We start from the raw sequence: 24,481 nt of genomic DNA, 5'->3' as shown, positions 1-24,481 counted from the left end.
AATGGAGGTGAATGAGCACGAACAAATCAACTAGCTGTTTTTATGTATCTTGATCGCAAGAAAAATCGAAGAATTACGAAACAAAATAAAAAAAGCGAATGTGAACCGTAAACATGCGAACTTCGGAGAATTGAAAACACAGCAACATTTATGCTTGGGAACGGCATCGTGAGTCAGCATGTCGCTTGAATGTCTTTGTTCATTTGAAAGCACGCACCAACAACCTCTCCAGCATCTGCCCAGTTGGGCAAACCAATGGCATCGGTGAATGGCGTAGTTGTTTTAGAGATTTTTTTGTTAAATTTCTTATTCAACAACATTTGTGATTTGCGTGAATCATTGATTAAGTGGATATCATCCTTTGAATTGTATACGGTCAATTATCTAGAGAACTGAGCTTTCGCAATGGAAGGTTGTGGCGGAACATGTTTTGTTATGAAAAAGGCAATGTTCAAATATTTTCTAGCGGTAAGTCGAAATTGTTTTATTAGTAATCATCAGTCCCCATTCAGACCGGAACATCCTTTAATAATTGTTCCTTCGACTTAGAGGGATACTGGTGGTGAAGTGGATTCCCTGAAGAAAATGCCCATTTCTTGCGTCGACATAACGCTACAATCCTCGGACATTTTCCAGTGAGAATGAGATGGACTATGGAAAGTCTGTTTATTCTATTCCTGACGAATGCCCTGCGTCAATAAACGGAAATCAAATAGCCAAAGGTGGACTGTCTAGAAGCTGACTGGTACCAAAAGCAAAATAATTGAGGGTTTGCCCGTTTAAACATCTGAAAAGCACAACTTATAGGTGAATTAATTCGATGTTTCATCATTTAAAGGACATTCGTGATAAGTTTAGACCTTGGTTGAATAAATTTATTCCTCTCACGAGCAATAAACTTCTACTTCACTATTATAAACTTGTCCATTAGGGTGCCAATGAATGTATGGGAAAAATTCCAAAAATACTTATAAGTTACCCCATAAAAAATGCTCACCACCTCGAAAAAGCACCCTATGCAAAATTTCAATCGGACTTAAGCGAGAGTGGCGCAAAGCGGTCAAAGTTTGAGTTTTTTGAAAATCGAAAAATCATCCAAAGCGGGAGTAAAGGAAATCAGGGTTTTCATCAAAAAAAATTTGTTGATGCCAAATGTCTTAAAATTGTATGAAATTGCAAGATCTAATGTCATCTAGAAAAAAAAAATTTGTAAAAAATTAACACTCTGGGACTTTTTTTTTCGGAATACGAGGCGAAACGTAAGGTTTTAGGTGCCAATAAATAAGTTATCTCGATTTTTTATTCGGAACTTGCTGCTTGCTGAAATGTTGATTTGCACAATAATGTTATTACCCAATGCAAAATATTAGCTCAATCGAAATTCGTTTACTAGTGAAGCCGACGTTAAAAATTGGGTTTTTTTTGAAAATCGAAAAAATCACCGGAAATCAGGGTTTTCAAAAAATATTTTTGATGTCAAATGTCTTAGAATTGCATGATACAGGGAAACTTCAATATAACGTACCCTCGATATAACGTACATTTTACCTCGATATAATGTACACGTTGGTGCCTGCAAGCAACCAAACAGGACGCTGAAGCAAAATGTGGTGGCCGAAAAAGGTGCTCGAAAATTGTACAATAAGGTGCTGATGGATGACGAAACGTACGTGAAGATACGTGATTTTGAACAGTTCCCAAGCCTGAAATTCTATAAGACCGCTACTAAAGAAAACGTTCCCAACATATTTAAGTTCGTTTCCACTGATAAGTTTGCCAGGAAGCTCTTGATTTGGCGAGGGATTGCTGTGTACAGAAAACCAATGTTCTCGTTGCAAACATAACAAAGGACTCGAAAATGTATAGGAGAGAGTGCCTGCAGAAACTTCCGGTGAAGTTTCGACCAGATTTGTCAAGCTGCCACCACAGTCAAGAGGTTCTTCAGTGGTACCGTGACAATGGAATCAATTACTTTGAAAAAAAACCTCAATCCTCCAATCGAAAAATATTGGCCCATTGTCAAGCGGAATTGAAGTGCCAAAGTGATTCGGGATGCTGCAGATATGATGATCAACAGAGAGTCCAAACTTCGAAGGAGGTATCCGAAGAAAAGTACGAAAATTCATCAGAACTGTAGAGGAATATTCTTTTCTGAAGTATAATAAATTATCTGTATTCTGATAAGAACACATTTTTTGTATTTTAACGAATCTCGAGACACAACTGGTTTTGTGATTCCAGATTTAAAATGAAACAAGAAAACATCATGAGAAAGGCTTGCTTCATCTTCTAGTTGAACTTTTTCATAATTATTTACTAACAACAACGTACAAATTTGAAAGAGAAATGTACGTTATATCGAAGTTTGATTTGCACGATAAAATACCCTAATATATTACCTCATTCGGACTTCATTTACTACTGTCTTTAAATTTATTCTTCTTGAATGGCGTTAACGTTCCCTATGGAACTTTTGCCATCTCAATGTATGCATTAACTAGCGTTATTTATTTATACTTAGCTGAGATTTCTTAAGCCAAATAACACGCCTTGAATGTATTCCGAGGGGCAAGGTCTAGAATACGCGTGACATCAGTGCAAGTCGAAGGAAATTTCTATGACGAAAAATCTCAGAATGCAAGGGATGTAAGTGACTAAGCCCCTCATATGATGTTTTTGTTTTTGGTAATTGACCATCGATTGATGTGGGAAGGTGGGTGTTCTCGAGGACATCCAAACCAACGCAAACTCGTGAATTTCTCGTTTATTGTAGTGCCACATAGTAAATATTGTAGAAAGTTATGCACAAACAATTTGATTTGTTTGATCAACGAAAATTTAACGTAATACAAGATGCTGTTTGATGATAAAGATGATAATGCTATTTTAGTTGTTTCAACATTATTTCTTCTAGTTATCTCAATGTCAATTGGCTGCCTCGTTGCGTTAAGCACAAGATCATGTTTATGTGTATTGTTGAGTCTTGATAACCCTGAGTGATAACTAAAATGCTATTTTAAACACACCGTAACTAAATAACTTTACATAATAATGCAATTTTGTTTCAGTTAATCTTAATCGGTCTAGGTTTAGGAACATTTTGTAGGGCCTACTCTCATTATCACCATGAACCACAATATTTTTATTTGACGAAAATTTTGGGCGTAAGTATACCAGGAGTGGCATTTCGCATTTCGAAACGAGTGATTTTTGTTTGTTTCAACCACTTTTGCCATTATGAATCTCGAAGCGAGCTCGAAACGAGCGAAATGAATGAGGCAGTAGTAGAGTTTCGAGCAAAGTTTGATATTACGTAACATTGTGTTCGAGCATTTTTTCAACTCGAAACGAGAACAAATGTCTCGACAAGAAGTGGTTGATCGTCGTATGGGGAAATGCTAGTGAAACGTTGATTTTAATACTATACCTTACATCAAAGAAAAGTTCAATTGCATTTCCTTTGGTTTTGACGTCCATTTGTAAAAGTATGTGAGTATAAATAAAATACTTTTATACCAGTACTATGGGAAGAAATACAATAACGATGTTGTATCCAATTCGATCCATTTTTCGCATAAGCTTCTTTCCAGAAGTGACATCATTTCATTGAATACTGATGAAATTGTTGGTTGAGCCACCAAGTAAAAAGTTTCCTTCTTCATTACATTGATTTGGTACGACCAGAAGCCAGAAGATTCAAAACGGCCGCTCATTTCAAAGCTGCAGGAGTAGCAGTGCCTCTGATAGTTGTTTGGAACACGGTTGTATCCAAAATGTTTTTAAATGCTTCTCGACTAAGTCTGATATACTGCCGAAACCTTGAAACAAAAGAATAATTATTATCATTTTTATCAGAAACGTATATAGGACAAACTCACTCATTTTCACTTAGCGAAAAAGAGTCACTTTTATCCCTCAACTGCCGCTCTGTGGAATAGCGTGCTCTCTTCTTCACTATCACTGTCGTCAAAAAACATTTCGCGATCGTTTCACAATTCTAATATAATATCAATTATATTTTGCGGCATTGATATTTGCAATAGCCGTGAAGTTTGCTTTGTTTACAAGTCCAAAAATTTGACATTTCTTTTCGAGACTAATTTTGCTCGAAATCTAGTTCACTGTAAATATTAATTCGAAGAAGATACATAATACTAAAATCAATTCGATTTGAGTTTGAATGATCTCGAAACGAGTTGCTCGTTTCGAAATGCGCAATGTCACCCCAGTCTAGGTTACAGTATGGGTGGTGCACAAATTACGTAACGCTTAAAACTCTGATTTTAGACCCCTTCCCCCTTCTTACGTAATGCAATTCCTATCTCTAAAGGCGCGTCCACATTATGCCGAATGATGCCGATCGGCCTGTACTAGGCGGCATATTCGGTTCGTCATGTAATGTGGACGCCCCATCGGGTGCACAAAGCCGAAGTCCCATCGGATGCACGAAGCCGTCACGAACACACGAAGCACTATGTCGTCAACACTAATTTACTTCGTTTTGTTTTGGTTCGACTTTCTCGAACCGGACCCACTTGTTTCGGGTTGGGTTCGGTTTGATTCGAGTCGGATTTCGGCACGTCGGCAAGCCCGGGCGGTAAGTCCACATTTAGCCGGCTTTACCGGGCGGCCAAGGCCGATTGACGTAATGTGGACGCGTCTTAACACACAGTAAGTAATGCAATCTTGACCCCCCCCCTTTTCTTTCTGGCGTTACGTGATTTCTGTAGACGCCTAACCTAAAATAACTTAAAATCGATGGTACTACTTTTTGGAATTGACTTTTTTTTTCTAGAATGGGTTTTGTATATCACGTGGAACGGCCCCTGTTCTGAACGTAACCATGGTGCTGATAACTCTTCCTATGTGTCGATCGCTGAATAATTTGTTCAATGCTCTGTTCGGTAAATCGTCTATTCAAATATTGGTCTTCTACCTGGAGAAAATAAAAGTGCTGCATATTTATTTTGGCGTTGGATTGATTTCTGTAGGGTGTGAGTATAAAATTTGTTACATTGATCCTTGACATTCTAAGCAATGCATTTACTAGTGATTCACACCTTGGCTCATGTGGTAAACATTCACAATTTTATCGAAAACTATGACGAGAGATTTGCCACTATTAATTGGGCTGTTGATGAAAATGATGTGAGTTTTTTTCAAGGACATTTATAGTAAAATTAATTTATATTATTATTTATAACAGAGTATGTTGCGTTTGCTGTTTCTTACGCCTACAGGCTTTTCTGGGTGTGCGATGATGGCGACACTATTCGTAATACTGCACTTTTCGCGTCACCAAATGCGGGATAGTTTTTATAACATTTTTTTCAGGATACATCATCTCTTCTTGCTTTTCTACTGTATGATGTTATATCATCCTCTGAGGTAAGAAAACATGAGAAATATTATTAAAAATAAATAAATACCATTTATACCTCAATTCTCAGCAACATAATTAAATTTCAAACAAATTTACAAGCTTACCCAATTGAGTGTGAGAGTCTAGATAAGCAGGTTCTCCGTAATGATACCCACCTTCAGGTCACTGCTTGTAGTGGAGTCCCAGAATTCGATGCAGGACAAAAACGGGTATTATGATTATTTATTATATTTGACTTACTCGTACAAAGTTTGATGACGTTAGTGTCTCTAAAACCAACTATACTACACTACAATACCGGATAATTTTATTCACACGATTGTAACAAAAATCTATTTCATAAAACAATTAACATTAATAACTGTCTTCAGATGTTATTAGTTTTTATGTGTTTAAAATGTTACACTATGCTAATGTATTTTCAATCATTTGAAGACTATTTATTATTTGCAATTTGTGAAGCCCAAGGATTAGAAGAAGGGCTTCTATGTTAACTAACACGGTTCGTAAGCGTTTCATAACATTCGTAATATTTATGTGTGATACAACTAGATTATTTTTAAACCAATTGATCAGTGTTTAACGTATTATGTATTGCTGATCGACAGGGATGGATTTGGCCCATGGCGGGATTATCGGTGTATATTTTCGATGCGGTTTACCGATACGTTACAATTCATTCGGACCATCGAGCTGTGACAACGCTACAATCTTCTCTGTTACCAGGAAAAGGAGTTTATCTAAAGCTGGGTTTACCAAGAAAAAATCATATGAAAATACGGAATGGGCAGTATATTCTTCTCCAGTGTTCTGTCATCTCATCAATCGAGTGGCATCCTTTTACCATTATCGACGTGAGTAATCTAAACTGATAAAATTGGAGAACAAAATGCGTTATTATATGGCTCTAAATAGTTCTCAACAGATAGCAGTAATTCAATGTCACTAGCAGTTTCAGTTAGAGGTGACTGGACCAAGAAACTGTACCACATAGTAGCTGAGAATGAACGCATCCAGCATGGCTTTAGTGAAATCGAATGTTCTAAAATAATTGAGTTTTTAGTTGATGGACCTTACCCCTCCGTGATGGGGAGTATGGTTCAGTACAAACGTATCGTCTATGTAGGAGCCGGAATTGGTATAACACCCTTCGTTGGATTTGCCAGATATCTCCTGTAGGAAGCTTCAGCTATTTTGTTATGGTTTATCTTTGTTTAAACGAATATTTTTAGCAATTCTAGATTCTCCCGTCCTTTGCGAATACATCTCATCTGGATAGTACGAAGTGTTGAAATTCTCACCTGGTTCGCAGATGTTATCAATGCACTTCAGGATAAGGTAATTCATAGTTAGACTTTTCCATGATTTAATTGGATGTTTTTTCGACAGCTCTGGCGGCAGAATCAACCAGATCGGCTCTCACTAAAATTGTACTGGACTCACAATTTTGACGAATGTTTACTAGTTGATCACTTTTGTAACTATCCAGCGTTGAATGCTCGCATTTCTCCAGGACGACCAGATTGGGACAAGACCTTTCAAGAACTGACCATGTTATATCCAAAGTTTGTTTTTGAATTTATACAAAGCGGCATCTCAAAATATGTTTTTTATAGAAAAACTGTAACAGTTTTCAGCTGTGGACCAAAGGCTTTAACGGAAGATGTAAGAAACATGTGCGCAAAGTATGGGAAAGATGCTTGCAATTTTCGCCACTTTCACGATGGATTCGGTTAGTCTCCGCACTATAGTTAGTAGGCCCACGTTTTGTGAACGGCTTTCTATTTATTGAAGTGATGGGAAACATGATTTTCTCTTTTCATGCGGAATGTATTTGGATTCATTTGTTTTACAGTTTCGAGAAAATAAAAAAAAAACGGTTCAAGAATATCAATTTAGCATGATATTTGCGAGCGTTCATTTTACCCATACCAGGTGACCGCTATAAACACACTAAAAGAATGTTCGATTTTACTTTAACTTTTTTTACTTATCATGGAAAATGTACTGCACTTGATAGAAAAAGATAGTGGAACAAAGCACGAAGTCTAAATTTGAGAGCTTCAACTTTCAAATTTTGGAATATTCCACAAACTTCTCATTATTTTTTTTGAACGTTTGTGGACTAACACAAATTTTTACTAACTAAATCAACAGCAAATCCAATTAACCTTATAAACAGCTTTCATTTTATTTCTAGAATATTCTTGTAGGACCTTACAACGCAGAGATATTTCTGTTTAAATGAAAAACTACTCCTCCGCCTTTGACAATGAATAGTTCAATAGATAACGCACCGCAAATCGAAAAATTTGAAAACTCTAATAATTTTTGTACGATAGTTATTTATTGCTTTGACTAAACAAAATGTATATTTTTTATCTGTATTATAGTGACTTTCAACTCATTTGGCTGGTTCGTCACTTTTACTTCCATTTTTGGAAGAATGTCGGGAGTGAGAATTGAACTCGTGACCTTTAGCGTGATAGGCATGGATGTTACCACTACGCCAGATCGCTTCCCTTAACAAAATGTATAGTTTTTTGCGTCGATTCTATATTTTTTTTTGTATTTCAAGAATTCCTAAATGACATGAACTTCGGGTTCAAAAAGTTTGCAGTTAGGTAATTTGGATCTTCTTCTAAGTAGTTGGAACTTCTATCCAGCGTTCAAAGATGCTCTCATGCGAGGTAAGTTCGGTGTTCTATGTGCAGTCTCATCCTTGTCCAAATACTTTTTTATGTAGCGACATGCGAAATTACCCCAGATGTACAGGAGAGCCCGAAACATGTAATTTTTGTTATTTCTTTTCGATTTCTAGTGAAATAAGTATACTCCCTGTGGTAATGCGTCCATCCCGAATCGTGTCTTTCCTAAACTGTCTTCCTTTCTTGACCCTCGACTTTCTGTCCACATTATTCCTTTCTGTCCAGGGTCGTACAAAGGTTCAAAGGTTAGTCAATAGAGAAGGTGGGACATATTTGAATAATCGTCGTTAATTGTAGCCTAATATGCTACACTCCCTCTCAGGTTATCATTCCTAAAGACATTTCTTAGTTTTTTTAATCTTGAATGCAAATAATTGAGTGACGTTATTTGCATATTTAAATTCGTAGTCCTTACTCTTACTCGTCCAGTATTAAAATTGTTTCAATATACAGGCAAACCTTTTTTTTGTGCGAGCGATAGGGATCGCATAAAAAAAATCGCGTAAAAATAATCGTGAAGAAAATGTATCAGTGGCTTTAAAAAACCGTGTTCGGTACACATTTTGAAAAAAAAAATTTTGGGTGGTAGATAGAGACCGCATTAAAAAAGTTTCCCCCAAGAAAATAACTCAAATCCACGTCGTTCACCGTTCAATTTCCTTTTGTTTCCCTGCTTTGCGATGGGACAGTTCGCCTCTTCGGTTACGCATGGCCGTTTTTATGCTTTTAGTTGCATGCCGAAACGTGATGCTGTTAGATACCATGTCATGCAAAAACTTAGAAAAACTTAGAGCATTTGATGGGAGGAGGGGAATGATTTCAGAAGTGGATAATTGAGACGCAAATGTGCTTTTTTCGTACTGAAATGCATATAAACCATCGAAATCTTCTTTTCATATACCGCACAAAAAAGTCGCACGAAAAAAAACCGCACAAGAGCAGAAAACCGCACAAAAAAATCGTACAAAAATAAACCGCACAAAAACAGGTTTTACTGTATCCACAAAAATCTCACCTTATCAGAAAAAATCTATTCAATATTTTTTGCAAAAAACCTCTATTCTATATCAAAGCATATTGATTCTAAACTTAAAAATTGATCATCGTTAATTTTTTTCTGCAATAATGTGTTTATTTCTCCCTAAAATGTAATTCTTTATTTGATTCATACGCACATGCAGTTTCTCCCCGTTTCGTATTCGCAAATAAAGAGGCTGCCGGCTGCCGGATATTCGCTCATCCGGCTTCGATGTTTGCCGGATATCCGGTATCCGGTATCCGGCCAAACTATCATTCGTTTCATCGCTACTTTTAAGTATGTATCCCCAAATATCTGTGAACGTTTCATATTGATATACCTTTTTTCAGTCAATCGATCAAAGTTCTGAATGAATTAGAGGATCATCGCATCATCGTTCACCGCTATGCGTAACCTTGAAATGAACGTGTTATAATTTTTTTCATGCGTTTGTGGGAAGGAGTGTGAAGGAGGTATAAGGGACTAAGACTCAGATGGTTAACTGAGAGTCAAGGCTGGTTTAGAGTGAACGTGAACTTGAACAGGTGGTGAAAAAGTACGATTATTTCACAGTGAACAACATTGCGAACAAACATCTCAGAAAATCGTGGCGAATCGAATGTTGTTGTTCACGTTCACGTTCACGTTCACATTGAATGTTCGCCAGTGAACGTGAAGTAAATAAACATCGACCTTCAATAAAGTAATTCGAATAAAATATACAGTTGTTCACGAATCAACCCGAAGTAACGAAGTTTTTCAACCCGTGAAGTGATTCGATTGAATGAAATTACATCTATATCGAAATTTGAAACATTGAAAACCTGAGAGTTCAACTGACTCCTCAGTCAAGTTTTATGTCTTTAAACCATGAGTACCTTACCCATGAAGTGCACCCTCCATGAAGTGCATCTCCAACCAAGTTTGCTTCCCATACTTTTGCAATTCATCTGTCATTTTTGATATGTCCATACGACAGAAAATCCATGGGATCCCAGATCATCTACGCTCCGATTCTATTCCGCCGATATTATCGGCAGAATATGGGAAAGTTAGATCTGATAAAATGTTCTTTACTGACGGTTCATACATAAACGGGTCCACTGGCTTCGGCATCTTCAATGAAAATTCCAGTGCCTCTTTCAAACTCAAAGATCCTTATTCCGTGTATGTCGCTGGAATGGGTGAGATATACTATGCTCTAGGGATCATTGAAACACTGCCCATCGACCATTATTTTATTTTTTCAGACAGTCTCAGCTCAATAGAGACAATCCGCTCAATGAAAGTTGATAAACGCTCATCTTATTTCCTAACAAGAATAAGACATCTATTGAGCGTTTTGGTCGAAAAATTATTCAAGATTACCTTAGCATGGGTTCCCTCTCATTGCTCGATTCCGGGGAATGAGAAAGCGGACTCGCTAAGGTGGGCGCTTCAGAAGGCACACTTTCTGAAAGGCAAATTACTTATAATGAATTTTTCCACATTCCTCGTCAGCACACGCTCGTAACTTGGTAGCGCCTGTGGAGTGAAGATGAGTTCTGTCGTTGGTTACACACGATTATCCCCAAAGTCTCGACGAATGCATGGTTCAAGGGAATGAATGTAGGTCGTGATTTCATTCGCGTGATATCTCGGCTTATGTCTAATCACTACAACCTAAACGCGCATCTTTATCGCATTGGGCTCGCAGCAAGCAATCTATGTGATTGTGGCGATGGCTACCACGACATCGAGCATGTTGTCTGGTCGTGTATCCGGTTCAATGCTGCCCGCTCACAGCTCTCCAGAGCATTGAGGGCACAAGGCAGACAATCGGATATCCCCGTCAGGGATATCTTAGGTAGCCGTGATCCTAATCTTCTGCTTCATCTATACCTGTTCCTCAGAAACGCCGATGTCAACGTTTAATGATGTTTCCTTCGTTGGGTCCCTGTTTCATATCCCTCCTATCCGATATATGTATAAACTTTTACTTAGTCGCGGCAATACATACACACACTCTTTACAGATACACGGACCGAAGGTTGTGCAGTGCACTGATGATTCAACAAGAGCCAAAGGTTGTACCGCTCATGACAACTTTACACGAGCTGATGATTGCGCCGGCTAGTGATCATTCTATCCTGGATTCCTCGAGTCGAGAAAGACGCACCACGCTAGATATGGGGTACAAACTAGGAGGGCGTTGCTGATTAACGGTCAGCTGCATCCCAATAGGAAGTATCCCGTGTCGGGCACACGTACAGAACATTGAAGACTGCAGCATCCCAATTATGAAAACACTTGTAATACTAACCTCGAGCCAACCGCGAGTAATTGGTTACATATTGTATTGTATTGTATATTGTATAATTCATCCGACATTCTGTTTGTGTTAATGAATAAAAACTTACATACATGAAACTCCACATAAATACACAGATAAAAACAGTCATGCTCTCCTCAATCTATTCCTAAATCGGTTTGACGATTCTCCAAACTCAAACGCAGATTCCACCAAGGAAAATTCACGAATCATCGCTGTCATCGGTTCATGATATCCGTATAGAGTTCGATGGAAACTTGGCTGTAGCAGGGAACTCTATACGGATATCATGAACCGATGACAGCGATGATATAACATAGTTGTAAGCAAAGATTATCGAAGTATTGAACTCCCGGTCCCGTTAGGCTGACGCCATATGAGCCTTAATAAAAATATATATTTTGGATAAAAAAAAACCTGAGAGTTGCCAAACATATTCTTTTACAGTTCACGACGAAATAATTTTCAGAATGCCTTGGGTCGTTCGAACGTGAACATGAACGGGGAAATATTTTGACGTTTTCACGTTTACGTTCACCGAAGTCGGTGAATTATGGTGAGTTCACTAACATCTCTATTCCACGATGGAAATTCACAATCGATGTGAAATATTCAATTAATCCACTTTTATCAATATGAATTGTGTTTTTAACATGTTTTTCTACTAGAAAATGTTTCTTCCTATCATTTCAAGATGTTTTCCTCGCGTTTTATATATGGACCGATGAATTATCAACAAAAACGTGTTTGTTCACGTTCACGTTCGCGGGAACTCTAAACCTGCCTTCAGCTGTTCAGAGAGACCTGGAAAGTTCTGTCCGACAGATAGTTTCCGATGATTTTGACGAAGAAGATTGGGAAGTTGGAGGCTTTAACACGAGACTATTGTACCAGACATTGTCGAACACTTTTTCGGCATCTAGCAATGCCATGGTAGATGTTTTGGGTACGGACTTGTTCCGCCTGATGATGTTCGGCGGCCTTCATGTTTCGTGTGCTACGGATCGCAGCTGTCGCCTGATCGGTCGTTATTTTCGATTCCTCGGGGAGAACAATGGAGGTTTCAGAGACACTTGTCATGATCTTCTCGACGACAGGCTCATGGGGACTCACCATGTAGCGACCAAGATTGTGAGAATCTACGAAGTGTTGACCAAGCGTATTCGCCTTTTCGGCAGATGTAATTAGCAGAGATTGGTTAAAATCCGATGGTCTGAGTGGAGGAATGCGACGCGTTTATTTTTTGACGTAGGACTACGTCTTTGATTTCTATATAGGGGGGTCACATTAGATTGATATTCAGGTTGCCCAATGAATTCGTGCTCAATTCCATTTTTCATCGTGTAGGTCTCGCTACTAACAATTTATGTAATTGTGGTCCAGGATATCATGATATCGAGCATGTTGTTTGGTAATGCGATCGGTCATTTAAGGCTCGATCTTGTCACTTCTTGACAATTTATAGCCGCGCTGAAACTCTTTCCAGAATTCAAATCACTACTTCGAGGCACCCGTTTTAAGTCCTTGGAATACGTCAAGAGAATCCTCGGATAGAATTGAAATTGATTCCGGAACATGAAATTGAAAAATATTTTGATAATTGGGTTATCCGTTACATAAGTGTATCATTTCAGAGGGCGATACAATAAAATGGATGATATAAAATATGGTTTATTGACCGATCTTTTGACAGAGTACATTCCATTTTCCTTGTTTTTAAAATTCTAATGTTGCATCGATCCTTTTCAATATTTTTTTCAAAATTATTATCATCTCGCAGCTCGAAATTTCCCCGGCTAGTAAAAATGCTCGTAATTCTCGTTCGAAAAATGTTATCCTTGTGAGTGACATTTTCAACTATAAATAAAAGAAAATTGAAAGAGCACAATCATAATATTTCACACAAACCTCACACAGCGATGCCGATTGGATAGTTTTCTTGTTGTGCACTTGATCATAGTGCTGTTTGAAATGAATCCTCTTTTTAAAGTAAATCTATAATGTATGTTGATAAAAGTAGTGCAATAGAATACTCATAGATTCTTCAAACTTGTAGGAAGCTTACCCCACAACACTCAATCACCTTATCTTCGAAATCCTCCTTGGGTAACGTGCTGAATTTCTGCAAGAGTTCAACCAACATTCCACGAAGATAGCTCAATGCGTGCAAAAATAAACTGCGGTAGAGTTCCTTGTGCAAGACAACTGAATCGTACTCCGTCAAGAATTTTCTCGATTCCTTAATCAAATCCGATAGCTTGAAACAACATTAGCGAGAACAATTAAGTACAGGCTTTTTATGACCAAATTCTACTATGTACCAGAGTTTGCTGCAAATCATCCACTGCTTGAGACTGTACCGCCACCATTTCGGGGTGAAAAAAGCGTAACCCGATCCGAATGCTTCCGAAGATCGTAATGAACTGACAGAGGTTTGGCTACATTGCAAACGCTCGGTGGGAAGATAGCTGAAAGCATTCGAATGCGAACGAAGAACAAATGAAGCATCTGAAATGTTTTACTGTATGCTGGAAGCTTCCCATCAACAATGCATATGACTGTTTGCATCGAATCGATTAAGTTTTTTCCACAAATTAGCACATTTTGCATGTAGAACAAAAGTTCTTATATTTCAGCATCAATTACTATTCGCCTGAAAAGAATCAGGACTCGTTGCTGTTTTCAGTAGAATTTTTTAAACAATGTTTGATGACCTATCTTTCTTCATCACCATTTTTGATCTTTAAGAGTGTATTCATTGGAAACTTTTGATGTTTTCTCATCTCTTATCACTGCTCCTAGCATAAAGATCAAGACACAACAAAACATCCTGAACAACTATGTTTAAACGAGTTTTAGAAACAGGATTATTGCTACTTATTGAATTGGAACAATATAAAACAAGCTGTTATTTTAAATAATCTGTTTCGATAAAGCTGGACGAATTCGTTTCTGCATGATTTCAAGGGTGTTTATCATCGTAAAGCTTTAAATTCGTAGAACACATTGCGGAAATATTCGCTTCAGATTAATGATAAAAATAACCACAAACTGATCGCGTGTACTGTTCGTCAAGCAATCGTGCCCTGATTGCAAGTATCAATGAATTGGTGCAGCTCTAATTGGCAGTAGTGCTCACGATGTCGACAATGAAAGATTTTTTCTTGCGGCCCTCATTTGATTCGGCCGAAGAAGCTCACCAATGGGACAAGGTTCAGTGACAAAAATTGTCGACAAATCCGGTAGATTTTTAAAATGGATTTATTTTTCAGTTGCAGAAAACTGTCAATCAAACTAAACAATTCTACGAAGACTTTGATCATCTCGTTCTACACAAGGATCTATTTGGCACGTTCTATTATTATTACCTCCAAGAAATTCGCTTCCGGATCATACAGATTCTAACTGATTTCACGATCGTGGAATGGAGAGAGCCAAAGCCGGATCGCGAACCGGATCCATTCGCGGGGTTTGGTCCACCTGCAAGCAGTAAAGCCGTGGAGAAGGAGAAGGAATTCATCATTCCAGAGCACGGAATTCGGGTCAAAGGATACAAGGAAAAGCTTCCCCTCGAATGCTGTGGCCAGCAGTTCAAAACACTCGAAATGCTCCGGAAGCATTACTATTCGGTGCACGAGAAGCATTATTTGCATGAGGCTACCACCTGTGAGGTACGAAACACGAATTGTATTGAACGATGATGGGATGTTAAAAACATTAACTCTATTCATAGATCAAGGCTGCTATCTTGAAAATGTGTGTCTTCCGACACTTGCTAGATGAGTTCGTCCGCAGTGGCATCAAATCAAATGGAACATTAAGCTTTTACTTGTTGAAAATTCTTAGGAAAATTATACCTGTGATACGATATTGATTGGCCTTGTTAAGTGTAGGTTCAGTGTCACCTAAACTGCAATAAATATTTTGCTTCTTTTTCTTTGTTCACGGAGATTCTAAATCTTAAGATTCATTCGTGTCCGAAAATAAATATTTATAAACGAGAACGCTTTGTTATTTGTATTGTTCTGGTATGATGATTCTAGGTATTCTTTTCTATGCCGTGTAACCTCTAAAATATCCAAGCTGTGCCTAATTCTAATGTACCTAGTATAGCCTAGTATAGTATACGTTCTGTCATTCGTTTGAAAATTTATAACTTGAAAACAAAATGAGATGAAAAGCAAAAATATTTTTTTATAAAAGTATCTACAGCTAACATTGCAAAATTATTCGAAATGGTCAACCCTCTTCTTCACACAGAGTCCTAAACCCTTGGGTCAATCGTCAATCGCTGCATGGATTGTTGTAAGTGGAGGCTCGCGAGCTGCCTTCTCGATAGAAATCTCCAACAATTGCAAATGTCGATGATAAATCCAATGAATTGAGATCTGGGTTACTGGATGACAAATCATCTGCGGAGATGACGCCTGTTAAGTTTGTTGCTAGTATGGTTTCTGAACATTTTATTTGAGTATTTTGTATCGCTCCAATCGTATTTGTTTCAATCTGGACACCAAAAAAATGACTCACACATCGCCTGTACGCACCAAGTTGTAAATCTTCACGCAAAATGCGACTTATGATGCGCACGTTCAATTCGACTGCTAGACGCTTCTGTTTACGTAGAAGATTGTGCCGAGCGCTACGAATTCAGAAATCGTAAAACAAAACCATCGTCTCGTTTTGAACGATCGTAAAGTGAAGTTACGCGAGTTAGCTGAGGCCGTAGGCATTTCAAAATAATGAGTGGGCTACATTTTGCACGAAGCTTTGGACATGAAAAAGCTATCCGCATGATGGGTGCTACGTTTGCAGACCGTCGACCAAAAACCGAGGCGCGTTGGTGAGTCAACAGCCGATTTGGCGTTCTTGAAGCGTAATCGAGTGGATTTCTTTCGACGTTTTGAGACAATAGATGAAATGTGGATCCATTACTACACTCGTGAGTCCAATAGACAATCTGCAGAGTGGCACTGAGGCATATTTCGAAGACTTAGACGTTTCGTACTACAGGGAGGGGATCGAAATGTTGCAAACTCTCTATACCAAGTATATTGCCATCGAAAGAAACTATGTTGATGAATAAATGCAGCTTTGCCCAAAGAACGATTGTTCTCGTTAAAGAACCTGGGACTTTTCAGTCAGTGCACTCGTGGCCGAGTGGTTAGCGTCTCACATTATCATGCCGAGTGTTTGGGTTCGATTCCCGTTCTGGTCGAGGGATTTTTCGTCAAAGAAATTTCTTCCGGCTTGCACTGTGGTCACGCGTATTCTAGAGCTTGTCCCTCGGAATACATTCAAGATGTGTTATTTGTAGGGATTGTTAACCGGTTTTACTGGTAATACTGGGTCATTTTTCATTGCCGAATTACCGGTAATTTTACAATCAAAAATTTCGGTAATTTTCATTTTTATACCATAAATAACATTGGCCTTTATGCCACTTCAAAATATTACTCGAGAATCAAGACAAGATCGAAAAAACAGAACTAAAGGGTGTGTCACATCAAATTGCATCACGGAAAAAACGCTGTAGAATTTTAATTTTTAGGAATTATATCTTCAGCTTTCGCATATAATCAGATAAGATTGTATAGATCACGTTGGCCATGCTTCACTGTCAATTTTTCGTAAACTTGGAAAAATGTCGTCGAACGAAAAAGAGCGTCGTGAATTAATCCTGCGCACTCATTTCGAGAATCCGGAGTTGTCACATCGGGACGTCGGTAAGATGCTGGGAATCGTCCAATCCACGGTCAGCAGAGTACTAAAACGATACTTCGAGAACCTAACCATCGACCGGAAGGTGAAGAACGGCAAAAATGGATGCTCCGTCAGTGAAAAAGATCATAAGCGCGTAGTTAAGCAGTTTAGACGTGAACCGAGAAGTTCGGTCCGGGATGTCGCCAATAAGCTGAATTTGTCAAGTTCATTCGTCCAGCGGACCAAGCAGCGGGAGGGCCTGCGTACATACAAGTTTCAGAAGGCTCCTAACCGCGACGAAAGGCAAAACATGGTGGGGAAAACGCGAGCCCGGAAGCTGTACACCGAAATGCTGACGAAGCCGCATTGCCTGGTAATGGACGACGAAACCCATGTCAAAGCGGACTTTCGTCAGTTGCCGGGCCTGTTGTTCTTCTCCGCAGAGGACAAATTCAGCGTTCCGGAGGAGATTCGCAAGCAGAAACTATCCAAGTTTGCCAAAAAGTACATGGTGTGGAAAGCGATCTGCTCTTGCGGAAAGCGGAGCGCCCCCTTCGTGATGACCGGCACGGTAAACGGGCAGGTTTACCTTATGGCGGGTTTACATTAGGGAGATCTATAGCTATAGATGGATTTATTCACGAGAAAATAGGTGTAAACGGGTGAGAATAAATATGATACACTTATTCGAGGTATATATAACATGAATAAATTCAGCATATGTAAACGCTTGTAAATTTCTCACTGGTTAGAAATCATTAAAGCTGGATGCAGAATATATCACTAGTCTAAACCCACCCTTAAGGAGTGCCTACAGAAGCGCTTACTACTATTGAAGCAGCACGAGGGCCCGACCATCTTCTGGCCGGATCTCGCTTCGTGCCACTATTCAAAGGACGTGTTGGAGTGGTACGAAGCCAACGGGGTCACCTTCGTGCCAAAGAAAATGAACCCGCCCAACGCGCCGGAGCTTCGCCCAATAGAGAAATATTGGGTGATTATGAAGCCGGCCCTCCGGAAGAACCCAAAAGTTGTCAAATCGGAGGCGGACTTCAAGAGAAAGTGGGTTTCTGTTAAAAAAAAACTACAACCTGACGTTGTACAGAACCTTATGGACGGGGTAAAGTGGAAGGTGCGAGCATAGGGGCTTGGGCTCGAAGTATGAATAAAAAGAAAATGCCAAAAGTTGTTTAATAGTTTTTATTTTACTGTCTAAAATTTTCAAAAGGATCGGTCTACTGGGCGAATTTCTACAGCGTTTTTTCCGTGATGCAATTTGATGTGACACACCCTTTAGCAGTGTTGCGTCGATTTTACGATCTCTGAACTTCAGTTCAAAAATCGCTACTCGATCTGAAAACGAAACACAGCATAAGCTTCAGCGATGAAGAACTGACAGCGGTGAAGGAACTGGTTGATGTCCTTAAACTAGTTCTGGTCGATGTTAAACTGCTATGGCGGAAGAACCGCACCCTTCATGAAGCTGATGTAGGATTGCAATTTATGCTAGAACAGCTATCGGAGCCACCATCATAAATTTCGAAGCAGCTGCTTGAAGCCATGATTGCAGAAAAACGATTTGTTTTAATAAGTTCCGATCTAGATTAGAAGACGACAAAATTAACATTGTTTGTGTTTTAAGTGTTACTTTAATCAACAAACTAAGTAGCAAAAACTTGAAATTTGTTGGACCTTAAGTTAGACTTGAGTTTGTTGGACCTTAAGGATTTGCGGAGCCCATAGTAGGCACCACTTCCATTGACTATGCGTCTTCGAATTTGTTGTTGTTGTTGTTGTTGTAAGTTGTTATCAACGAGCCAATGTAAATAAATTCCTCTACGAGCTCGTCGCCGATCACAAAACTACTTCCAAGAAGAATTTTGTTGCGATCAGTCCCTCCTGCTAGCATGTATTTTGTCTTAGACGCATTGATCCCAAGCCCAATCAGCCCTGCTTCGTGTTTCAGTCGGGTATACAAGTCGGCTACCGTCGCATGTGTTCTTTCGATTATGTCCACGTCGTCGGCGAAGCAAATAAACCTACTAAACTTGTTGAAAATCGTGCCCCGCATATTGAAGCCCGCTCTCCGCATAACACCTTGTCGAAGTCCTTTGTGATTCTCAAACGATTATTAAACAATAACTATTTGTACTACAGTTAAGTATCATACATTGGAAGTAATGAGAATATGTCTCCTACTAAAGGGTTCACAGCTTTAAAGAGTATTCGCTATATTTGTCAAGATATTACAAATAGTAGCTTTCTCCGTTTCTGGCCCAATCTCACCCTCATCGACGGTAGTATAAAGTATCAAATTGAATCACGGAAAAAACGCTGTAGAAAATAATACATTGGGTATTTTCTCATGGATATTTTCAAAAATATTCCAATCTGAAGCATTCGAATTCACTCAGATGGTTTGTGGTTTAAGCTTTAATATATTCTGTAGAATTCATTTGTTCTTTTTGGGCTGTGCGAAAGATAACTGTGACATCTTTCAATGAACACTTAATGTAGGTAGGAATTTTAGTAAAAGCCTAGCCGACGCATAGCGGTAACGACTGAATATGCTCACAAAGATTGCTCCCCACTTAAACGGTTGAATTCGGATGGCATTTTTGGAACAGCTGAGCCACCTATCATGACTTCGTCGTCGCCATCAAGTCATTCATTCGTAACTTACATATAATCTATCCAATCCTTGACAAATGCACGAACAATCATATTGTAAGTTGATTTGTGATCTGCGTTGTGCAACTCGATAGATCTATAGAATGTATCTTCCACCTGAAACTCTTTTTCGTAAAAAAAATTATATAATACCGAAGTGTATATCGATATTATGAAGAACCAAATGCTTCCCTGGATGAAGTCCAACTTTCCTGAGGATCAATGTGTTGACCTACAACAGAATGGAGCACCATGTTACACGTGAAATCGGACCCAACGATGACCGCCGGAAAACATGAAGTTTTGGCCGAAAGTCTGAAGTCTGCCATAACGCACACATGGCAGTCTATGTCGGAGGATTACGTTAAAAAGGTATGTTATAGTTTCCGGGTCCTTGAGGATATTTCAAATTTGAAAGTACTTCAATGCAATCGGTCCATTAGATTACATCTAGCGACTCGTGCAATGATTGGGATTTCAAAAATTAATTTTGAAAAAAAAATACCACAACCCATAACTAACTACATCCGGTTGGAAAATATTGGTCGTTAGTCAGGTGAGTGGTGATACCGCAATGGAACTCACCGACAGTGTTGCCACATTTAAATCTGTACCAGAGGGGTTAAAAATCTTCCTCATCTGTACTTTTTTTTTTCAAAAATCTGTGCCATCGAAAATATTTGTTGCAGAGAAAAAACTATTATTAAAAAACCTCATTCATTTACTACAAATACTACATTTATATTTGCATATCATTCGAGTGTTTAATGATGCTTATTGATGTTTTCAAGTTTGAATACTATAATTTATTAAATCCTCGAGCTGCCGCCACGATGTTTAATCAATTTTTTGATCTCAAAATAGCGTTCATCGTATCGTTGCTGAGCCGATTTCGAAGCTTATTTTTGTTCTAATTATATTCAGAAAAAAATCACTCGACAGCTGCCGAGGAGTGAGGCACAGTGAGAACGTTACAAACAAGACATCGAAGCGCCGAAAATGCGAGCGAACCGTCATTTCTTCATAGACATCCAATTCCTGTCCGCCAATCCTGCACATGCTCGTTTTCTGAAAATGTGATTTCCTTACGGAGTAATTTTATCTTTAGGGTACAAAATCAATCCGCCAGATCTTGTATATTTCCATTGTAGAATCCTGGAAACGTTTCTAACACAACGTTAATGCTGGTCAAATTGGAAAAGTTTCTGGGATTTAACATTGCCACAGACTTGAGCGTTGGATCAACAAAATCGAATCTTTTTCTCATTTGCTTAATCATCTCCACGGAGAAACTGCGATTAATATCCTTAAAAATGATCTGCCTTTCGATGTCCATTGTTCTGATAGTTTCTTCTGCTGCTATTCCAACCTAAAAATTCTTTTCGTTTTTCAAATGATCTTCATATTCATATGTTTTTCAAATGATCTTCATTTTTAATAATTGGATATTGAAACAACGTTAGATTCCTCGCAGATATTGGTGAGAATGATTAAATAAGATTGTTCAGCTCTTCATGTAGCATCGTCAATTCAGGTTTTTTCAGGTTTCTGGGGATCCTTGTAAGAAATTCTGTCCTTATGAAACTGATCAACCTTTGTAAATGCTTTCACAATCTGCAGCACCAAGCGATACTGCGGCGTAAAAGTCATCATGTACCTTAGTGTTGTTTTGTTAAAATGTACGAAATTTTACAAGCGGAAAAAACTGTACCAATCTGTACTGTATTCTGTACCGTACAGAATCTGTATCAAAAATAACGAAAAAATCTGTACCATTCCAGATAAATCTGTACGTGTGGCAACACTGTTCACCGGGCAAGAGGGAGTGGAGGTTTCTCAGATCAAGGAAATTATCAAGACCCGTAACCGCAGTGTAATATGGTCTTTGTAACAATACCACTTGTATTGTGCCCTGGCAGGACTGAGGGTAATAACTAACATTGTAATAGGCGTAGCGTTCAGGTTTGACTCGCGCAAAATGTCAATACAAATTAACCTTGGGTAGAAAATTCCAGAATTGTGTAACAATGAAACAATTGGTGTGTTTTGTTTGAAAATACCTGTCACGAGTAAGTTACAAACAAAATTGCAGTTAAAGAACATTTAATAGTAAAAATAAGTTTTCCCTTTATTAATCGTAAGGTATAATTTCAGGTTAATAATATGTCGTTAAATTATTGTAGTTGCCTTTAAGGGGTTCCCTTAGAACTCTAGGACTGGGACAAGATCGTGTTCGTTTTCCGCAACAGTCGCCTCAGCAAAAGTAACAATTTATCATTGACAACTCTTCCATCTCTGATATACCTTTTGCAGGCTTTATGATATGCACGAATTTCGTCCATCTGAAACAAATAACATTGAAGCATTCTCTGTTGAATCTATTTTCTCTCATACCTCTGGCAATGAAATTACTTTGTCGGCCTTCCTATGTGCCTCCTTGTAGTGCACAGCGAATTCCTCGTTGTTCAACATTTCTTCCTGCAATACATAAAAACATTCATTGCCTCTGTTTCAAGTAAGTTTAAAATTAAATCTGATCGCTAAAAATAAAATTACAATACGGTTTCATCTCTAGCGAGTTCAATGGTAAACATATGATTCACGTAGTCAATCATCAGATAATAGCACATTTCATAATAGATTTTATATCTTACCCCACAACATTTTATGTGTTGATACAGGTAATCATCTCGCGGTAACTGATTAAGTATAAACTGATGCAACAGAGTTATCAGTGTTCCTCTGAACCGATTCAGGTGTACCAGGTACAACGTTCGGTACTTGGTCCTATTCTCTACCATTCTATCGTACTGATTCAAGAAGTCCTTTGTCACTTGAATGAATTCATGATACTGGAAGAAATACCTTATGAAAATTAGTTTTCATTGAACAATCACAATCCAATACCAATTCAAATTTAGTTTTATATGTTTCGGTTTCCTCGTCGGCGGATTCCTCCTCCGGTTCCTCTTCGCTTTCTTCTTTGGGCTCCTCTTTCACTTCTTCTTTGACTTCCTCATCAGATCCGGTTGGCGAACGATTTTTCTTTTTCATCACCATTTTAGGAACGGGAAATGATCCTTCTCTCCGATATCAGTAGCACAAAATTATTATGATACGAGAAACCTGGGACTAATCGTGTTCAGCAGATGGTTGAACTAATAATGAGGTTTTCAATTTCTAGACAACTGGTAAAGCTTAATGATGATGAAAACCTTCTCGATGCACGATTGGCAGACGAGATGTGTCATGATGTAGTGCATTTCGGATCATTTGTCGTTTTGACGAGACGAATGACGATCAACTACGAGCAGCAAGCGAATGATGTTGGTTCTAATTTAGTCATAGGGGAGTTATTTTACGTTCGTACTCAACTAAATGTAATTTTCAATGTCATTCGAAATCATAGTTATGAAGAAAATTTGTTATTTTAAAACGGGCATATTCAACTCCACAATTATTTATTCCAATGAAATTTTCGGGAGATCTTTGAATGTTCATTGGTGGCGATGGTATACTTCTCGTGGCTCCAGTTTGCAAACAGAGTACTGGTGAAATCACACATTGAGTATTTAACTCCATGGTTATGAATGACTACAGTTTTCTGTATGAAACACGAAAAAAATTCGTTCTCGCAGAACCTTTTCGTTCTTGCAGATCCTTTCTCATACGAAAAAAAACCAATTTGAACTTGAAACATTTAGTGTAATGATCATGATGTGTCCACTCCAAACGCGTTCATGTTCAAAAGATATTTCAACAAATCATTCTGTTGTCATTCTGATTCTGTTGTGTCTGTCTGTCCGGACCGTGGTCCCTTGGGCATTGCAAAGCTTTGATGCAAAAATGAATATTTAACAAAAAGCCAACATTAAACTCTATTTTCAAACTGGAGTCACGAGAAGTATACCATCTCCACCAATGTATAATCAAAGATCTGCCGTAATCTTCATTAGAATAGATGAAACTGGACTTGAATATGTCCATTTTAAAAGAACAAATTTTGTTAAAAATCATAAAATAACTATGATAGCTATGATCGAATTCATTATATTTCATTTTTAGAATAAAAAACATGTAGAGTTGGCCAAAATATGTGAATCATAAATAAAAGGCCATAGCTTGATATCACATTCTTGCTTTTAAGGTTCCTTCACAAACATACAGGTGAAATCAGGATAATACCGACACCCTTTATTTTTTCTAATTAAAAGTTACGTTTGCAAATTTGTCCTTTGTACACACTTGCCATTTCTTACGTTTCGAGGCACCCTACAGCTGCTGAAGTCGCAAAATCCGTGTAAAATTTCTCCAGTATTATTTTTTTAGTGTTTTATTCGGAAAGTTTGGTAAAATTCGATACTTTTTGTGAGTCGATTGAGATTCATCTTAGATCATTTTTGCTTATCGATGTTTCAAAGCTGCGTTTTGAAATTTCGCAAACGACTCAGTGGTTGTCAGGGAATATGATCTTATTTATTTCGTACCCAGACACTTACACACGCGTACACAGACATTTACTGATTTTATCGAACCGAGTCGAATAGTGTATGATACTCGGTTTTCCTCGCGATTTGTAAACTCTTTGTTTTACATGTATAAATTGAGTGGAATGGTAAATACAAAAAATGTGTGTGTCTTCTATGATCAATCCAATTATGTAAAGTACAAGATTGGTCCCGAAAAAG

At 38.3% G+C, this 24,481-nt stretch overlaps 4 protein-coding genes across 5 annotated transcripts in view; 2 read left to right on the top strand and 2 right to left on the bottom strand.

Moving 5' to 3' along the window:
• LOC129779853 (NADPH oxidase 4-like) overlaps positions 1–7,719 on the top strand; it is an 8,320-nt gene extending 601 nt beyond the window's left edge. The window contains exons 1-11 of the mRNA XM_055787595.1: positions 1–468; positions 3,069–3,164; positions 4,796–4,994; positions 5,051–5,148; positions 5,207–5,388; positions 5,451–5,592; positions 5,992–6,237; positions 6,299–6,558; positions 6,616–6,721; positions 6,773–6,948; positions 7,000–7,719. The exon at positions 1–468 is cut by the window's left edge and continues 601 nt beyond it. Coding sequence (XP_055643570.1) covers positions 406–468; positions 3,069–3,164; positions 4,796–4,994; positions 5,051–5,148; positions 5,207–5,388; positions 5,451–5,592; positions 5,992–6,237; positions 6,299–6,558; positions 6,616–6,721; positions 6,773–6,948; positions 7,000–7,120 — 1,689 coding nt within the window. The 5' untranslated portion in view covers positions 1–405 and the 3' untranslated portion in view covers positions 7,121–7,719. The remainder of the gene's footprint in view (positions 469–3,068; positions 3,165–4,795; positions 4,995–5,050; positions 5,149–5,206; positions 5,389–5,450; positions 5,593–5,991; positions 6,238–6,298; positions 6,559–6,615; positions 6,722–6,772; positions 6,949–6,999) is intronic.
• A 5,352-nt stretch (positions 7,720–13,071) lies between these two features.
• LOC129776820 (uncharacterized) lies at positions 13,072–14,465 on the bottom strand. 2 transcript variants are annotated; one of them, XM_055782689.1, is made up of 5 exons: positions 13,943–14,465; positions 13,742–13,888; positions 13,486–13,677; positions 13,329–13,415; positions 13,072–13,277 (listed from the first exon to the last, which is right to left on the bottom strand). In XM_055782689.1, the coding sequence occupies exons 2-5, from the start codon at positions 13,787–13,789 to the stop codon at positions 13,137–13,139; spliced, it is 468 nt and encodes a 155-aa protein (XP_055638664.1). In that variant the 5' UTR covers positions 13,790–13,888; positions 13,943–14,465; the 3' UTR covers positions 13,072–13,136. The 2 variants fall into 2 exon arrangements, with proteins under 2 accessions (XP_055638664.1, XP_055638663.1); XM_055782688.1 differs by having other exon boundaries at positions 13,742–14,465.
• Positions 13,975–15,424, top strand: LOC129776819 (uncharacterized). The gene is made up of 3 exons (XM_055782687.1): positions 13,975–14,632; positions 14,693–15,091; positions 15,154–15,424. The coding sequence occupies exons 1-3, from the start codon at positions 14,561–14,563 to the stop codon at positions 15,292–15,294; spliced, it is 612 nt and encodes a 203-aa protein (XP_055638662.1). The 5' UTR covers positions 13,975–14,560; the 3' UTR covers positions 15,295–15,424.
• Positions 15,425–21,895: 6,471 nt separating this feature from the next.
• LOC129779431 (uncharacterized) lies at positions 21,896–23,022 on the bottom strand. The gene is made up of 4 exons (XM_055786907.1): positions 22,701–23,022; positions 22,448–22,645; positions 22,188–22,271; positions 21,896–22,135 (listed from the first exon to the last, which is right to left on the bottom strand). The coding sequence occupies exons 1-4, from the start codon at positions 22,851–22,853 to the stop codon at positions 22,004–22,006; spliced, it is 567 nt and encodes a 188-aa protein (XP_055642882.1). The 5' UTR covers positions 22,854–23,022; the 3' UTR covers positions 21,896–22,003.
• Positions 23,023–24,481: the final 1,459 nt, after the last annotated feature.

This window comes from Toxorhynchites rutilus, chromosome 3 (assembly GCF_029784135.1).
Source record: "Toxorhynchites rutilus septentrionalis strain SRP chromosome 3, ASM2978413v1, whole genome shotgun sequence".
Taxonomy (NCBI): domain Eukaryota; kingdom Metazoa; phylum Arthropoda; class Insecta; order Diptera; family Culicidae; genus Toxorhynchites; species Toxorhynchites rutilus.
Note: the sequence above shows the minus strand (reverse complement) of the source record. Positions and strands in the feature narration are given on the sequence as shown.

What these genes read in the sequence shown, in the direction of transcription:
- LOC129776819 (XM_055782687.1), top strand. Translation starts at nt 14,561, where the DNA reads ATGTCGACAATGAAAGATTTTTTCTTGCGGCCCTCATTTGATTCGGCC. An exon ending in AAGCTCACCAATGGGACAAG is followed by an intron (nt 14,633 to 14,692) that starts GTTCAGTGACAA and finishes TTTATTTTTCAG; the next exon opens with TTGCAGAAAACTGTCAATCA. An exon ending in ATGAGGCTACCACCTGTGAG is followed by an intron (nt 15,092 to 15,153) that starts GTACGAAACACG and finishes CTCTATTCATAG; the next exon opens with ATCAAGGCTGCTATCTTGAA.
- LOC129779431 (XM_055786907.1), bottom strand. Translation starts at nt 22,853, where the DNA reads ATGGTGATGAAAAAGAAAAATCGTTCGCCAACCGGATCTGATGAGGAA. An exon ending in AACACATAAAATGTTGTGGG is followed by an intron (nt 22,272 to 22,447) that starts GTAAGATATAAA and finishes TATGTATTGCAG; the next exon opens with GAAGAAATGTTGAACAACGA. An exon ending in AAGTAATTTCATTGCCAGAG is followed by an intron (nt 22,136 to 22,187) that starts GTATGAGAGAAA and finishes TATTTGTTTCAG; the next exon opens with ATGGACGAAATTCGTGCATA.
- LOC129776820 (XM_055782688.1), bottom strand. Translation starts at nt 13,789, where the DNA reads ATGGTGGCGGTACAGTCTCAAGCAGTGGATGATTTGCAGCAAACTCTG. An exon ending in AGGTGATTGAGTGTTGTGGG is followed by an intron (nt 13,416 to 13,485) that starts GTAAGCTTCCTA and finishes CATACATTATAG; the next exon opens with ATTTACTTTAAAAAGAGGAT. An exon ending in AATCGGCATCGCTGTGTGAG is followed by an intron (nt 13,278 to 13,328) that starts GTTTGTGTGAAA and finishes TTTTATTTATAG; the next exon opens with TTGAAAATGTCACTCACAAG.